Source organism: Paroedura picta, chromosome 16 (assembly GCF_049243985.1).
Source record: "Paroedura picta isolate Pp20150507F chromosome 16, Ppicta_v3.0, whole genome shotgun sequence".
NCBI classification, from domain to species: domain Eukaryota; kingdom Metazoa; phylum Chordata; class Lepidosauria; order Squamata; family Gekkonidae; genus Paroedura; species Paroedura picta.
The window spans coordinates 9,553,645-9,570,751 of record NC_135384.1 but is presented as its reverse complement, the minus strand read 5'-3'; the positions used below and the strand labels follow the sequence as shown (position 1 = coordinate 9,570,751).

Below are 17,107 nucleotides of genomic sequence, written 5' to 3'. Positions count from 1 at the left end.
TAAGGCAGCAGACATGCAGTCTGAAAGCTCTACCCATGAGGCTGGGAGTTTGATCCCAGCAGCCGGCACAAGGTCGACTCAGCCTTCCATCCTTCTGAGGTTGGTAAAATGAGTACGCAGCTTGCTGGGGGGTCAACGGTAATGACTGGGGAAGGGAATGGCAAACCACCCCATATTGAGTCTGCCATGAAAACGCTGGAGGGCGTCACCCCAAGGGTCAGACATGACCCAGTGCTTGCACAGGGGATACCTTTACCTTTAGAGACACAAAGCCCTGACCTGGATGGCCTAAGGTAGGCCTATCCGGTGGGATCTAGGAAGCTAAGCAGGGTCAGCCCTGGTTAGACCTTGGGTGGGAGATCACCAAGGAAGGCCAATGTCATGACAAACCACCTCTAAACTTCTCTTGTGGGGGTTGCCATATATGCTTGCGGCTTCGTTCCCGCATTTTCCACCGCCAGAGACGCACATACCTCTATGCGCGTTTGACTCTCTGGAAGCGCGTAGGCCGGCCGATGAGAATCCCAGGCGCGCTAACGATGCGGGGTCCCATAAAAGAGGCAGGGCACATGCCTCTGCTCCTTGATCTCTCCCGCTTCAGCAACCTGACAGGTGTGGGTGTCGATTCCTAGCTCTCATGACTGACAACGCGAAGGGATTGGTTAAGGTTGCAGGGGGCTGCCTGGGATTGCTGGCCAAAGGCAGACAAACAAAGGCCTGGTGCATGGCTGTTTCCCCAGAGATGGGTCAAAATGATGCCTGGCATTAATCCCACCTTCCTCCCACAGACATCCTTTCCACTGTCCAGCCACTAACCAGACCCGGCCCTGTTGACCCCCAGCAAGTCTGCCGTTTCGTGGGCTTTCCACACAGGAACAGCTCTGACGATGCAAGGCACACTGGCTTAGTGGGAGAGCTACAGAGAATGCTGGATACAGTTTTTCTCTGGGTTTTCTTTTCCCTTTTTTCGCTATTAAAAGCGGAGTACACGTGCCATGTAAAATTGGCTTCAACCTAGGCCAGGGCTGCCCCGGCCTGGCGGAATGCCTGCCAAATGAGATCAGGGGCTCTGCGGGACCGTAAAGAGTCCCGCAGGGCCTGCAAGACAGAGCTGTGGTTGAGGCCTAGGAAGAATGTTATAGCTTGCTGGCCCCCGCCCTGCCTACAACCCATCCAGCTAAACGTTATCGGAATGGATTTCTTATTCCTCACCCCCCCTTTTTTTTCCACTTGGGGAAGGAAACAGTTGGGAAACTGGTTTAGAAGAAGAAGAAGGAGTTGGTTCTTATATGCCGCTTTTCCCTACCCGAAGGAGGCTCAAAGCGGCTTACAGTCGCCTTCCCTTTCCTCTCCCTTGTGTGTTATTAAAGGTAAAGGTGCAAGGACCAGGTCATGTCTGACCCTTGGGGTGACGCCCTCTAGCTTTGTGTGTTATTATTGTTATGGAAAACATTTTAAAACCTAATGTTTAATGTTTTGTTCTTTATACATTTGAATCCTTTCCTGAGCCTCCGGGAAGGGCAGGGCATAAACGCATTAAAAACAAAACAAACAAACAAACAAACACACATACATACATAAATGAAAAAATAAACACAAACGAGTAAAGGCTCTTTGCAGCCTTAACCACCCCCTTCAAAAACAGTTTTATCAATGTAAAAAATTAATTGTATGCATCTTCTTGTTACCCACCCTGAGGCAACTGGGAAGGGCGGGCCATAAAAATAAAGTTGTTGTTATTGTAATAGTGAGAAAGGTACCAGAAGGCGACCCCTGGTGGCAAGGTTATACCACAACAATGGTTATTCAACAGCATACCCAAATGAGTATAGCAGTGGTTCTCAACCTTCCTAATGCCGCGACCCTTGAATACAGTTCCTCATGTTATGGTGACCCCCAACCGTAAAACTATGCAAGGGTTCTTTCTCAGAAATTAAACCGAAACTGACCAATGGCATGAAGATCCATTGTTCATGATTGTATATACACTGTTTTTTTTCCGGGGTTTCTCAGTTCAGTTCTGCCTCTTGTCCCACCATGCCGATCTCACTCTTTTCCGCTGCTCCAGACAAATGCTCTACCTTGATCTACCCCACAAGGCTGTTGTGTGGATGGCGCCCCCCTGGCCAAGCTGCTTGCCCTGCCGCGACCCCCGTGGAAGGGTCATTCGACCCCCAATGGGGTCCCGACCCCCAGGTTAAGAACCACTGGTGTATAGTGAGGGAACCCGGACAGAACACAGAGGGGGCAGGTGTGTGGCGTGTGTGTGTGTTTAATCCTTCCACCACTTGCTATTTCAGCATTCCAAATGGCTCGCCCCAGAGAATCCTATTATGTCACCTCGGGAATGTACAACTGGACTCAGTGGGCCAGTGTCTGTGCCGTGATCTGAAGCCCAGGAGTGGCAGTTAGGAAAGGGTTAAGCACACAGAGGCAGACACACTAACACACACCCCTTGCAAGGCGAGAGACTTTTTCTGCGCCGTGTCTGGGTGAACCAAAATAAGCCTGCTTGCATCACCACGGCCCCATCCCCAAGAGAGGGGGTGAGCGGAATGTGGAATTCGCTGCCAGGGGATGTTGTGATAGCTACAGGAATAAACTTTAAAATCAGCTTTAAATAAGCTTTAATAAGCTTTAAAAAGGGTTAGGATAAATTCTGGGAGGATACGTCTATCGATGGATATTAGCCATGGCGGCTGAGGGGAGCCTCCACGTTTAAAGGCACTAAACTTCTGGATCCCAAGCCAGGAGGCAAGGTCAGAGGAAGGCTTTGACCTCTGTGCCTTATTGTTGGCCTGAACTGGTTTGGACACTGTGCAAGACGGGATGCTGGACTACACAGACCGCTGCTCTGATCCAGCAGGGCTCTCCATACGTTCTTATGCGCCCTGCTCCAAATTCCCTTGAGCGAGATGGGGTGGCAGGTGACAGTGGATGAGCGACAGGGTTGTGAGCATCCTGCATGGTGCAGGGGGTTGGACTAGATGACCCAGGAGGTCCCTTCCAACTCTAGGATTCTAGGATTCTATCGGTGGTGCTGCGATTCTCTCGCCCTTGCCCGTGTGGGATATGCAGGCCTGTGGGTCCCCCAGTCTGAAGCAAAAAGACGCAGAGTTACATAAGCGTCAACGGCAGTGGTCTCGGTTTTTTACCTCCTACGCCGACAGCAGAGTCGTTGGCGCTGTAAGTCCAGGTGGAGTTGAGCCACTCCGAGGAGGTCGGGACAAGGCGGGATCCGTCTCCCGGGAGCGTCCGTAAGTCCGATCGGGCTTCGTTGATGGCGGGACCCTTCACCCCTGCCAGGAGACAAAAGGCGGCCGTTTACAGGTTGCGGGGTTGCCGATTTCTAGCCCACCTTCTCCCCAAAGGCCGGACTTCCATGTACGATGAAGGTCACCACTGTCCCGTGGCTTCTACCCCACGGTGAATGGACCGGCGAGAAACGGTTACGTATTAGCTGAGGAAGGGCAAGAGGAAAAAAGCACAGAAATACACCCACGCTACAAATTCTTCCAGGGATGGCAAACATCTACTCAGGCAGGGGTGGCCCAATTGTGGCTCTCCAGGTGTCTATGGACTACAATTCCCAGGAGCCCTTGGCAGCATGTGCATGTCCTGGCAGGGGCTCATGGGAATTGTAGTCCATGGAGACCTGAAGAGCCACAGTTGGCCTCCCCTGTGGCATGCTGAGGACACCCCATGCACACTTGGTGGTGGGTCCTTAAGCCCCTTTTCTTCCTGGCCTGAAATGCTAATGGAGCAGCCGCTGTTTGCCTTGTTGGTGAAACGTTTATGCATTGGTAAGTGAACAAGCATGTTTATGTGTCCTTTATTTATTTAGAACATGGCTCTGCAGCTTTTCTGGGAAGCCTGCTCAAGGCAGCTTAGAAGTACAAGAAGGAGGAGCTGTTTTTTGCGCCCCACTTCTCACCCCCCGATCAAGTCCCAGAGTGGCTTACTGAGCCCTTTCTCTTCCCACAGCAGACACCCTGCGCGGTAGGTCGGGCTGAGAGAGCTCTGAGAGAACTGCTCTGCGAGAACAGTTCTCAGAGAGCAGCGACTGGCTCACGGTCAGGTGGCCGGATGCATCAAACCCAATTCTCCAGATCAGAGCCTGCCATTCTCTCAACTAAAACATGATTCAAAACATGCTCCTCTAGGGGAGCAAACCGCCTAGGGGCCATTTCAGGTCAGGAAAATGACTGGGGGGGGGCTTAATCCTTCCTTGCCCACACAGTACAGTCCCGATCTGAGTCGGCCCCCTGCATGCCCGATTGGCTGAGCCCTTCGCCAAAGGAAGCTCCAGCCCATGGAAAAACTGGCACCGCCGTCTGGCCCTGGTGAACCCTGGCTCAGAGGAAGCCCGGTTTTCGGCTGGCTTCCCCCGACGTCTCTCCCGGTGCTCCTTTCCCTGCCAAAGCGCTTTGCCAGCCCAGATGTTCAACGCTCTGCGCTGCCTCTCTGCAAACGTCAAGGCAGGCCTGAGGAAGGAGGGGGTCCTCCGCATGTCGTTGGCTGGGAAGGGGCAAACGGGGAGGGGAACGTGCGATCCCTCGCACAAGACCCCCCCCCTCTTCTCACCCCCCACAGCATTTCAAAGGGTCACCGGGAGAACCCAGCCGGCCGGTAATGACCCGGCGGCACAGGGGGGGGGGCGAGGGGGAGCTGTGATCGGAAGCCACGTTCGCCCAGGTATGTGCCACTAACACACTCGAGGGCTTCTCTGCGGTCGTAAAGAAGAAGAAGGGGAAAAAAAAAAAAAAACCAACGCCCAAATTCTTCCCCATTCCCAGGGCCCCAGTTCAAAGGGAGGACAGTCTTCCTCCCCCCCGCCCCCCCCCGACACCCTCTCCCTTGCAGGTGTGGAACCGATGCTGTCTAATTAGAGACTCCAACTGAACGGCTGGGGGTGAGGCTGGCAGTTCAAAGACAGCCCCGCTGCTGCTCTCTGTGCCGGCGACCTCGGCAGTCCTCGAGGCACGCGGCTGTGCTCCGCCAGGCCCCACCTGGATCCCTGCAGCTGCCCCCCCCACCCCCACCCCCACCCCCACCAGCGTGGGCTTGCAAGAGCGATTGCCCAAGACCAGCGGAACGGGTTCGGCCCGCCCGCTCTGCCTTACCCCTGTAGGAGATGGCGAAGCCCTGGGCCTGCAAGAGCTGATCCGACTGGAAGGAAAGCACCAGGGAGTCGGTGGGCAGCAGCAGCGGGGGCCCCGGCCGCCGCTGGCCGTCGAACTGGGCCAGCAGCCGGTTGCTGCGCCCGTCCCGGAGCTCCAGGCGGTCGTTGGGGCCGTGCAGGTCGAAGATGCGGAAAGTCAGCTCGACCGACTCGCAGCCCGGAGGGTGCAGCGCCCAGCTGCAGTTGCTGTCGGCCTCGTAGTCGTCGGGGAACTGCGGCGAGTAGATCACGCCCGAGGGGTCGCTGAAGTTGCCCTGGCAGGCGCCCATGGACACTGTGCGGTGGGGAGAGGCGGGGAGAAAGGTCAGGGGGAGACCTTGCGCAGGGCTCCAGGCACTCCCGGCAGTGTCTTGAGTTGAGAATTCTTTATCCCATCCTTCGTCCAAGGAACGGCAAGTGAATTAGAATCACAGATTTGGAAGGGACCAGACAAGCCATCTAGTCCAGGGGTAGTCAAACTGCAGCCCTCCAGATGTCCATGGACTACAATTCCCAGGAGCCCCCTGCCAGCATTCGCTGGCAGGGGGCTCCTGGGAATTGTAGTCCATGGACATCTGGAGGGCCGCAGTTTGACTACCCCTGATCTAGTCCAACCCTCTGCTCAGTGCAGGATCAGCCTAAAGCAGAGGTCCCCAACCCCCGGGCTGGGGACTGGGACCGGGACCGGTCCGTAGATCAGTCAGTACCGGGCCGCGGCTCCTCCTCGTCCTCCTCCCTGGCTGCTGCCTCGGGGGCTGCCCTGCCACTCTTATTTTATTTATTTAGTATATTTATATACCGCCCTCCCTGGAGGCTCAGGGCGGTTTACATGGAACGTATGAACAATGCATGAAACAATCCATAACATGTTAATAACCATAACAATAATGCTAACAACTGATCGTTGTAACCATACAAGCACGTATGATCACATATGATCCATGTCAACCCTCCCAACCCTCCTGAAATGTCCAATGATGGGCCTGGAGAGGGTGGGAATGGAAGGGGCCCCGGGTGTGCGTGTCCACAGCCCTGCTTCCGAATCACATTCTGCAAGATGGTGCCACTTCTGGGGTTTCTTGGAGCCTGGAGGGTTTCTCAAAGGTGAAAGAAGTGGAGAAAGGCTGAGCTAAGTTCTGAGCACAGCTCCCCTAGAGGGCATCTGGACAACAGGGGCAGACATGGAGGAGACCTGAGGACCAATTCACGGCCTGTAAGGATATGCACTCAAATCCTCATTTGCCGTGACCCTCCCTGGGTGACCCTGGGCCAGTCATGTTCTTTCAATCCGACCTACCGTACAGAGTTGTTGTGAGGAGGAGGAGGAGGAGGAAGAAGAAGAAGGAGAAGGAGGAGGAGGAGGACTAGGAGAAGGAAGAAGACAAAGAAGAAGAAGGAGCAGGAGGAGGAGCAGGAGGAGGAGAAGGAGAAGGGAGAAGATAAAGAATAAGAATAAGAATAAGAATAAGAATAAGAAGAAGCAGAAGAAGAAGCAGAAGAAGAAGAAGAAGAAGAAGAAGAAGAAGAAGAAGAAGAAGAAGAAGAAGAGTTGGTTCTTCTATGCCACTTTTCTCTACCCGAAGGAGTCTCAAAGTGAGGAGGGAGAGGGGCTGCCAAGGTTGGCCTGCCCTAGACATCTACGGCCAAGGAGTGATTTGCACTCACATCCCAATGGACCCTGTGCTGCCCTGATTCCCCCTGCCAACTGTGACCCCCAGTTCTGCTCATCTTCGATGGGCGGCAGGGGCCGAAAAGGAAGCTCCAGAGCCCACGGCCCCGTGGAGGCGAGGCATGATTGCGTAACGTTCCCCCCAAGCGAAAAACAAACGCGGCAGGGATGAAAATAAATCCCTGGCAGAGGGATGCAAAATTGGATCAATTGTTCAGAACATAAAGGGACCGGGTTCACGGGACTGTTGAGAATTAACCGAATCACAAAAGCATCCATACAGAAAATCCGGGCCGCTGTAATTACAGCCGGTTAGAGCTCAAATGCCACAAAATTAATAAAAGACAAATGTTAGGGCGGGGCCTTGTGTAAGGAGTGGAGCATCTGCTTTGCATGCCAAAAAATAAAAACAAAAAACCCTGGTTCTATCGAGCTGTCTCCCGCTAAAGACGGCCAGAGTCTGGAAACACCTTTTTCTGTCTGAGAGCTGCTGCCAGCCACACCAGAAGATGCGCGTCTGCCGCTGCTTCCACGTGGACCTCATGCACTGTCCCCCCTCCCAACTGCAGTGAAGGCTTCCGAAGGACGTTGTTGTGATGTTATTGTCCACCTTCCAGGCTTTCCACTGAGTTTTCCACCGCTTCACTATGATTTTTCCGGGAAACTCATACCAAAAGTCAGTTTAGGACCTAGGTAGGCCTCTCGTGTGATGCAGAGTGGTAAGGCAGCAGACATGCAGTCTGAAGCTCTGCCCATGAGGCTGGGAGGTCGATCCCAGCAGCTGGCTCAAGGTTGACTCAGCCTTCCATCCTTCCGAGGTCGGTAAAATGAGGACCCAGCTTGCTGGGGGGTAAACGGTAATGACTGAGGAAGGCACTGGCAAACCACCCCGTATTGAGTCTGCCATGAAAACGCTAGAGGGCGTCACCCCAAGGGTCAGACATGACCGGTGCTTGCACAGGGGATACCTTTACCTTTAGGCCTGTAGAAATGTGATTCCATAAACTCTATCACAGGGCACTGCTATTTGCAGGAGAACTCCAGGCCCCACCTGGAGCCGGGGAACCTTAAACTAGTCCTCTAGGAGCAGTGCCTTTTTGGTGACGGCCCTGACCTTCTGGGAACATCCTAACACAGGAAAGTTCCGAAAGGCAGAAGCAGCCTCGGCTCACTCTGGCTTTGTGTTTTCTCCTGCTTGCTCCGTCCAGCCTGCAAAGGTTGCTTGTTTTAACACGGCGCCTTTATTGTGGGGTTCTACGTGTGGTTTTTATGTCGTGGGCCGCTCTGGAAGCAACAGTTAAAAACCGGAGTACGCAATTAGTGGGGGAAACGTCTCGTCAATGGAAAGAAGGCAGTTAATAGATGGGCCAGCATGACGGAAGACGAAGAGGTGGCCAGGTTGGGGCCGGTGGGTAGACCTCTGTGCCAGGAGCTCCGGCTTGACCCGCCTAAGAATCTTTGTAGAAAAACAAGCACTTAAATTTAGGGCAGGATAGCTTCGATGGGAATGTTAATATGCTTCTTTTATGAATAGGAATAATTGTAGCTTCAATTAGATATATTTGTGGGCGTGCTCCAAACGCCACTCGCCTGACCCCCCTAACCGTGACCCCCCACCCAAGATTCCCCTGACGGGTTTTTCAAGAGGACTCTCACGCTCATCCAATGTAAATGGTGCCGAAATAAATCAGACAGTTCCTCAAAGGGGGTTGGGGAGGGGGCCTTCAGGAAGGCATTGGTTTTAAATGATCAAAAGCTCCCGAATTTTTCAAAAAGAATGGCTCTTCTTCAGCGTTTCTGACACTAACGAATTCATAAGTATTAAAATATTTGGAGCTAAAGGAAACGGTTCCAGAAGAACCTGTTGCTTATGAGGAAATCGGTGGTTTCCCATCTCCCCCCCCCATTTATTTCTTTGATGCCCCACAGGAAATATGCCCCCCCCCAGCAATGAAGAGCAGGCTGCAGACAGAGATAATGGAAGCCAGGATTTTTAAATGGAATCATAGAGTTGGCAGGGGCCGTACCGGCCATCTAGTCCAACCCCCCTGCTCAGTGCAGGATCAATGAAGGAGAACTGAGCAGGAAATTGCCGAATCAGAATCCATCAATAGGGTTTGGGTGCATGGGGGGATCCCCCTGGGCATGAATCTCTTGTTCATGAATTGTTTAATCCTGTTCAGCTTTCTCTTCTTGGCTCTGTGGAGCAGAAGGCAAAAGAATAAACCTGAAACCTGCTATGATCGTTTTGGGGAACAGCCTGTCTTGAAGGGCTGTTTGAGGGAATCTTGTGGGGAGTCCCTCAAAAGGACGCCCCAGACTAGGCTGATCAGCACTTTATGGAGAAGGCAGGTTGGATCTGGAGTCCCTCCCTTGTGTAATTGTCAGGTGTAAGTTGTAAGTTCTCCTCATTTGAAGAGAAAGAAGAGCTGGTTTTCATATCCTGCATTTTACTCCCCAAAAGAGTCTCCAAGCGGCTTACAATCGCCTTCCCTTCCTCTCCCCACCACAGACACCCTGTGAGGTAGATGTGGCTGAGAGAGCTCTGAGAGAACGGCTCTGCAAGAACAGTTCTACGAGAACTGTGACTGGCCAATTAGCAGCATGGGGAGGAGTGGGGAATCAAACCTGGCTCTCCAGATTAGAGGCCTCTGCTCTTAATCACTAGCCCAAGATGGCTCAGTTTGGACTGGGACCCTGGCACACCTCTCCCACACACCATTTCACCAACTTGAAACAACAATCATGGGTGCTACCAGTCCTGGTGAGGAAATCTAGATGTCCCCTGAAAGACTCATGGGTTTCCCCAGTGGTCCAAATAGTGCCACCACCCCACCCCAGTGGGGGTGTTTCAGGATGGGAAAATGGCATCAGGCAGGAGCCAGCCGTGAAGGCCCCGATCCTTATGTCCTGGGGCGCCAGTCTGGACTGATCATTAAACATGCTTGTAGAGAAGGGAACCCACAACTCACAACGGACTGTAGATACCATTGCGTTGTTAACATTTCTCTTAAAAATTGCAAGAAAAATAAGCAGTTAAAATGTCTTCCCTCTCCTGACATCCCTCAAAGATTTTTGCTTCTTTTTTTAATAACTAGGGAAGGAAACAGCCAAGCGTCTGAAAAACAGGAAAAACAAAACCCTTCTCGAAAACCGACATTTGTTAAAAATAAATCAATCAATAAAATCCAGATGTTTCGCGCATGGAATTGGAAGAACAGTGGCAAAACGATACCCACGGCAGAGGAATCCTGAAAAAAGTTCCCTTCAAACCAAAATATGCTCAAGGCTCTTGAGTACTTTTTCCCAGTTTCAAATCAGGAATCTTGCTCCTTATCTAAGTGCATCCCTCCCCCCCCCCCAAGGTTGCCCAGGAGAAACAACACTGTTTTTTCCCCAAAACAATGCGTTATTTTTGGTTATAGTTTGAGAAAGGGACATGGTCTACCTTGCAAGCAGAGTATTCAAAAATGAGAAGAACTAATTACGGTAATTACCCTAGCTCAGGGGTAGTCAACCTGTGGTCCTCCAGATGTCCATGGACTACAATTCCCATGAGCCCCTGCCAGCGTTTGCTCATGGGGCTCATGGGAATTGTAGTCCATGGACATCTGGAGGACCACAGGTTGGCTACCCCTGCCCTAGCTGGATCGGGAGACTGGAGTACAATGCAGACGAAGCTAAGCAGAACGTCACTGAATCTAGAGAAAGGCAGTGGTAGTTTTCCAGAGAATTGAAGGCGGTTTTAAGAAAAAGCATTGCTGCTTTATGGAATGTACACTCATCCCAGTTTTTCCCCAAGCTTCTTTTGACAACATTCTGCGCGCTGCTGGAAAACAGAAACCTTTCCCAAGCCCTAAAAAATTAGAGTCCAATCACACTAAGACCAACAAAGATTTATTCAAAGGTGCGATTGGACCCTAATTTTGTTGTGCTACTTCAGACCAACACGGTGACCCTCTTGAATCTTTCCCAAGCCCTGTTACCCACTATTGCCACTGTGTCTAGCCTCAGGAGCTACTAGCCGGTTGCCAGAAATGAAACCTCCTTGTTCCAAGGCGTATCTTTCCGAGGAATCAAATTATGAGAATTAACAACAGGAGAAGGCTAGCGTTATCTTTCTCTGATGGACAAGTTCACCCAGGGAGCTTTGTGACCGAGTCGAGATTTGAACCCAGTTTTTCGCACGCCAAAAATCACAACTCCATGACTTCTTAGTAGGACCCTAACCATCCACCCCCCAAATATTGTCCATTACTTTCTGTGGCTGTAGGTCTACAGCAGCCTTTCTCAACTATTCTACCATTGAGAAACCTCTGAAATATTCTCCAGGCTTCGAAAAACCCCAGAAGTGGCATGATTGTACAGAATAGGGCTGGGAAGCAGAGCTGTGGACACGCTCACCTGGGGCCCCACCCCTTCTCACCCTCTCCAGGCCCATCATTGGCCATTTGGGGTGGATCAACATAGCCATATAGGGTCATAACAAAATCAGAGTCCAATAGCAAAATCCTGGTTTAGACTCTTTCTCGAGCCTGACGGATGCCTGCTGTTCAAGCCAATACTCTTCTGGGAGAGGGAACTCATCCAGCCTTTTCAAGTCCTGGGCCCCACCTGGTGGAAAGAGCTCCCCGGAGAGATCAGGGCCCTGCCGGAACTTCCACAATTCCGCAGGGCCTGCAAAAAGGAGCTCCTCCACCAGGCATTCGCTTGAGGCCGACTGACCCAAGAACATCTACAGGTCCCCCCCGCCCCAGACTGAGAGGTCGAACCTACCAAGGGTGCGTCAAAGTTATTGTTGTCGAAATACTGTTCTAGTTCTAGTTGGCATGTTGTTGTTGTATTGTTATATTGATACTCACACTGTTCCATGTAAATGTTCTGAAATGTTTTCTGTAAACCGCCCAGAGCCGTAGGGAAGGGCGGTATAAAAATCTAAATGAAAGAAAGAAAGAAAGAAAGAAAGAAAGAAAGAAAGAAAGAAAGAAAGAAAGAAAGAAAGAAAGAAAGAAAGAAAGAAAGAAAGAAAGAAAGAAAGAAAGAAAGAAGGAAGGAAGGAAGGAAGGAAGGAAGGAAGGAGGGAGGGAGGGAGGGAGGGAGGGAGGGAGGGAGGGAGGGAGGGAGGGAGGAAGGAAGGAAGGAAGGAAGGAAGGAAGGAAGGAAGGAAGGAAGGAAGGAAGGAAGGAAGGAAGGAAGGAAGAAAGAAAGAATAGCGCTTGTGTTTCTACAACGTACTCACCGTTGTAGATGCCGATCCGTCCGTCCCCCCCGCACAGTTCGCTGGACTTGCCGAAGCAGACTTGGTCGCACTCCACGGCGCTCACAGGCTGGCCGCGCCGGATATCTCCCTCGTGGCCACAGAAACAGGCGTAGCCGGCTTCAACCCCTGCAAACTGCACAGGGGAAGGGGGACGGGGAGAGAAGTGGTAGGAACATGCGTGGTGAGGACGAGAGACTCTCTCTCTGCAACCTGCCCATGACCCGACAAGGGTGTTCGTTAAATTGCAGGGCTGAAGCTACGGATCACAGCGTGCTGAAGCTTAATTACTGTTTAGAAGGGGATCTCGAGTAAGTAGGGGTTGCACAGAAATCAAATCGTGACTCCTGCCTATGGGGCTTAGAGTACAAAGCTGAGGAAAGGAGATGCAGGGGGGAGCTAATGGGGCTGCATTCAGAGACCTTCTCAGATGTTGTAGCCGCGCATCCTGGGCGCCTCTCGACCATGTGTCACGGGAGCCGCTACCACTGCCGAGGCGACTGGTGGGAACCATGCCATGCCTGGAAATGCTCTCTTGGATCCAAGCCACCGACTAGAGCATTAGAACCGGGAGCGGAAATGTCCTATCTTATTGAGCGATTGGGTGCAACGATGCCTCTGCCTCCCCCTCCCACCCCCGTGTTTCCATAAATAAAAGGACTTTTAACATTTTTTAATTGTAAAAAAGACAGCTGAAAATTCAGGGGGGAAGGAGCCGAAAATATCCCGCTGGGCTCCCACTAGTCCTGTCTTGTTGCTAAGCCATTCCTAAGAGAATTACTGGAGAGGCACACATGCTGCGGGGAGGGGGGGGGAAGGAGGAGAATGGCATTTTCCCAGGTACAAAATACGGCACGTGAAATGATCAGGAAATGCCATCTCAGTGGCACAGGCTCCTACACCCACGAGGACGGCTGTCCAAGCCGAGCGCAACAAATGGCTAACAACTGTGCATTGGTTGCGCCAATAAAACGGGACAGACTGGAAAGTCTGGGAGACAAAACAAATGCTGCTCCGTCGCGTTCCTGGCCAAGTAACTGCTCCGTCGTGTTCCTGGCCAAGAGCAGGCCGATCGGTTGGGAAGGTTCTGCTCTCGTCAGCTGGCTGATACTGAGAAGGGGGTTGAGCTGATCGGGCAATCCAGAGGGCATCCAAACGGGCTCTTCACTCAATGCCACCCCATTCCCCTCCTCACTACAACGCCAGTCCCATGTGGCTTTAGGCCAGCAGGTCCCATGAAGTCCAGTATGTGCTTTTTTTGGGTTGTCAAATGGTGACGGAAGTTTGTTTCTTATGTACGGTGACAGGAGAATTTTATATGCCCAAAACTGGAAAACCTCAAAAGTACCTACAGCGGAAGACCGGATGATGAAATGAATGGTATTTGAACAAATGGCTGAACTTGCCGTTTTAATTAGAGTGGGGGGAATGCTGTAACTTTTTAGTCTTAAAAAGGCCTAAGCTAAGAGTGAACTAACTATCCTTGACATGCCTTGTCACAGATATAGGGACAGATTTCTAGAATATTCAACCCAGAGAAGCTTGTGCGTTCGTTTTTCCCCCTTGAAGGCGTTAACCCAAGCGCACACAAAGAAACGGGTTACACGCTTTCTTTTTCTTTCCCGTGGCGAGGGTCGAGATTTCTAGCAACGAATGACGTCATACGCGACCAAAAGGGTATTTGATCGGTTCAGTTACTAGGGCCCCCCATAAACTCCTTTGGGCTCCCCTTCTCATATTTTTGGGTCTGTGGCCCTTGTTGAGAATGGCTGTGCTAGAGAGCCTGAGGTCCCCTAACCTAGGGGTGGGCAAACTGCAGCCCTCCAGATGTCCATGGACTACAATTCCCATGAGCCCCTGCCAGCGAATGCTGGCAGGGGCTCATGGGAATTGTAGTCCATGGACATCTGGAGGGCCGTGGTTTGCCCACCCCTGCCCTAACCCAACACCTGAGTTTTCCTGGTGGAGAGGAAATATTTAACCGCATGATGCCGGCAGCGTTAGAAGGCCACCGACCTTACCTTGTAGCCCCGTTTACGGCAGAAGCTGAGGCAGACTTGGACCGTGAGCTTGGTGGAGGTGCCGCTACTCCCACTCAGCGCTGGAGGAGTCCCAGAATCCAGGAAGCAGCCGACATAACCAGGCACTGGAGGAAACAACAAAGGGATCTGGTCAGATGATCACCCCTACTGACCTCTTAAACAGAGCTCCCGGTGGATCCCCACCCCAAACGCGGACTGGGCCCAATGCTGCGAATGGCTTCCGTGAAACTTATAAAATACCGATCTTCCATCACAACCAAATCACCTCCAGTGGCATTTTAAGAGGTGGCTCTTAAATAAACGATAATCTGTAATTTTACAGATATATTCTACTTACATAATTCTAAATTGTCTGTTTTACTGTATTTGTGATCTGCCCTGAGCCAATCAGGAAGGGCAGCCGATGAAAATAAAGCTGGTCATGATGCTAATTAATAAAAGACCCTACAGCTTGGGATTCAGGAAAGGTGGGTTAGAAGATGCTTAAGAAGGTCCCTCCAGGCTCCCCAAGCCCATCTGCTCATCCCTGATTCAACTCTCTTACCTGGACCACTCCAGGTCACTGTTTTCTTGTTGTCTGGCAGCCATTGTTTGCTCCCTCCCTTCCTCCCTCCCATTGGCCGCCCAGCCTCTTGACACTCACTGTGACAGGTAGGGATGTCACAATACTTCCAGTAGATCCCCTCCTCGTTCTCAGAGATGTAGCACCACGGCTGCACGTCGCCGTCCGGGTTCCGGCAGTAGTTATGGCTGCCCAAGCCCCACTCGCCATTGGGGTACTTGGCCGTGTTGTAAACATGTTCCCGGGTCTGGTTCCAGAACAGGCAGGGCCGCCCGGTGCTCTCCAGCGAGGTCCGATTCTGCGTCCCCCGATAATCTGCCCCGTTGACCATAAAACATTCAGACAGCTCTGGCGACGGGAGGAAGAGAACAGAAAAAAAGAGGGTCAGTGGCACATTGCCCCAGATTGCTCCCTTAGGTCAGGGGTAGTCAACCTGTGGTCCTCCAGATGTCCATGGATTACAATTCCCATGAGCCCCTGCCAGCATTTGCTGGCAGGGGCTCATGGGAACTGTAGTCCATGGACATCTGGAGGACCACAGGTTGACAACCCCTGCCTTAGGTTACCCCTTTATTCAGTGGTTTTGGAGCCATATGCAATATCTTGACCATATACCTTTTAAGTACTGTTTTCCAATCTAGTGCCCGCTCCATGTTTCAGGAAAGAGAGGAGAAAAAGAGCTGGTTTTTCATACTTCCCTATTTTGCTACCCTAAGGGCAACTCACAGTGGCTTGCAATCAGCTTTCCCTTCCTCTCCCCACAACAGGCATCTTCTGAGGCGGGGTGGGCTGGGCTGGGCTGAAGGAGCTCTGAGAGTCTGGCTCAAGGTCACTCAGCTAGCAGCTAACTACACCACTAGCTCCATGTGGGCTTCATGACTGGCAGATGGTTTCAGCCCCTTTTGGGGAAGCAATGGGCCTTCCTGAGATGCAGGCCTCATGCACTGAGCAGGGGGTTGGACTAAATGGCCTGTATGGCCCCTTCCGACCTATGATTCTATGCCAAAGATGGAAGTACACACAACTGCACTGGCTGATGGGAATGGTGAATGTGGCCCTCCACGAGCCACTGGGTTATCCCTTTTGCCATTTGAAACATTAACATATCATGCTGGTATCGTGTTTCAGAGTGTTCAAGGTATACGGCAGGGATGGCCAACCTGCAGCCCTCCAGGTGTCCATGTACTACAATTCCCATGAGCACCTGCTGTTGGATGCTGGCGGGGGAAAGGAGATACGGGAGGCTAAGGCAGGAGGTGCTGATCTCAAGCCCTCCTAGCATGCTGGCTGAAGAAAGGGGCTAGGGCTAAAACAGTAATCGGAGAGGCCTCTGGTTCGAATCTCACCATGATCCTGCATTTCCCCCCCCCACACACACACACCCTCTGGGCTTGCCTCAGGCAGGCCACTTTCTCCCAGACATCTCTCCTCTGCAATGTGGTGGTAATAAGGGCTCGAATGACACCTGACCGAACGCTGCGATCGGAATGCCAGATGTGCTGTCTGGCCCTTCTCAGATGGTTATAAGCTGTTTTTGCTCGGAAAACGGCACACAGGGAGGGGGAAGCATTTAAACTACCCTCCCCAGTTCTGCGGCCCCGATGACCAGGGTCCACACAGATGTTTTTTTAGGGCCAAAATCACATGCTTTGAGTTCCAGTCAAGTCTCTGGTGTCAGAGGCAAACTGGCGAACATGAATCTTGCTGGTCTGCTGTATTTACTCTCAGGCACAGTGGGCGGAGTTCTGTGTATAATTTAAGCTGCATGCTAAACGTTATTGCTAGAAGGGACCTCCTGACTTGGAGGTCTCTGTCACTGCGTCACGCCAGCTCCGACAAAATTCTGGTTTCGTTTGCTGTTTCTAAGAGCAGAGATTCCGGCGACCAAATCATGAAAACGAACTTTTAATTGCACCTAATGTTTTGCCACTTTGACCTTCTGCTCTATTTGTGACAACATGTATTTGGAGTCCGTGTCTCTCCGACTTAGTTCTATCCCGCCCCTCATCTGAGATGCTGGGAGGGGCATATCTCTCCCATCCTGCATTTTATCCTCCCAGCAACCCTGCGAGGTAGGCTAGGTGGACTGGCTCAAAGCCTTGTGAGCCGTCAGCATTTATCAGATCACCCGGGGAGGCATGGGACTGGATTATTTTAACCTCGTATTTGGTTTCAGTGAGAAACTGTCCCTAGGGGTTGATAAGGCAGGTTAGAGGACATATTTTCTGGCTGACTACTTCAAAAAACTCATCACTGTTTTTTAAAAGCAAATATTTATTGGTCTTGTATGCCGCCCTTCCCCACAGGCTTGGGGTGGTTTGTATCACACATTGCAGATACATGTCAGTCATAAATTTTATTGCTCATGGCCTTTGGCTGTTGCGAAGCATTACAAAACAAATACGGTAATATAATC

General features: G+C 51.7%; 1 protein-coding gene across 2 annotated transcripts in view; it reads right to left on the bottom strand.

The window, feature by feature from the left end:
* KREMEN2 (kringle containing transmembrane protein 2) overlaps nt 1-17,107 on the bottom strand; it is a 59,267-nt gene that overhangs the window by 3,425 nt on the left and 38,735 nt on the right. For both annotated transcript variants that reach the window (XM_077315234.1, XM_077315233.1), the window contains 5 exons: nt 14,773-15,039; nt 14,109-14,233; nt 12,070-12,223; nt 5,124-5,456; nt 3,156-3,299 (listed from right to left, as the gene is read on the bottom strand). In XM_077315234.1, the coding sequence (XP_077171349.1) occupies nt 3,156-3,299; nt 5,124-5,456; nt 12,070-12,223; nt 14,109-14,233; nt 14,773-15,039 (1,023 nt within the window). The remainder of the gene's footprint in view (nt 1-3,155; nt 3,300-5,123; nt 5,457-12,069; nt 12,224-14,108; nt 14,234-14,772; nt 15,040-17,107) is intronic.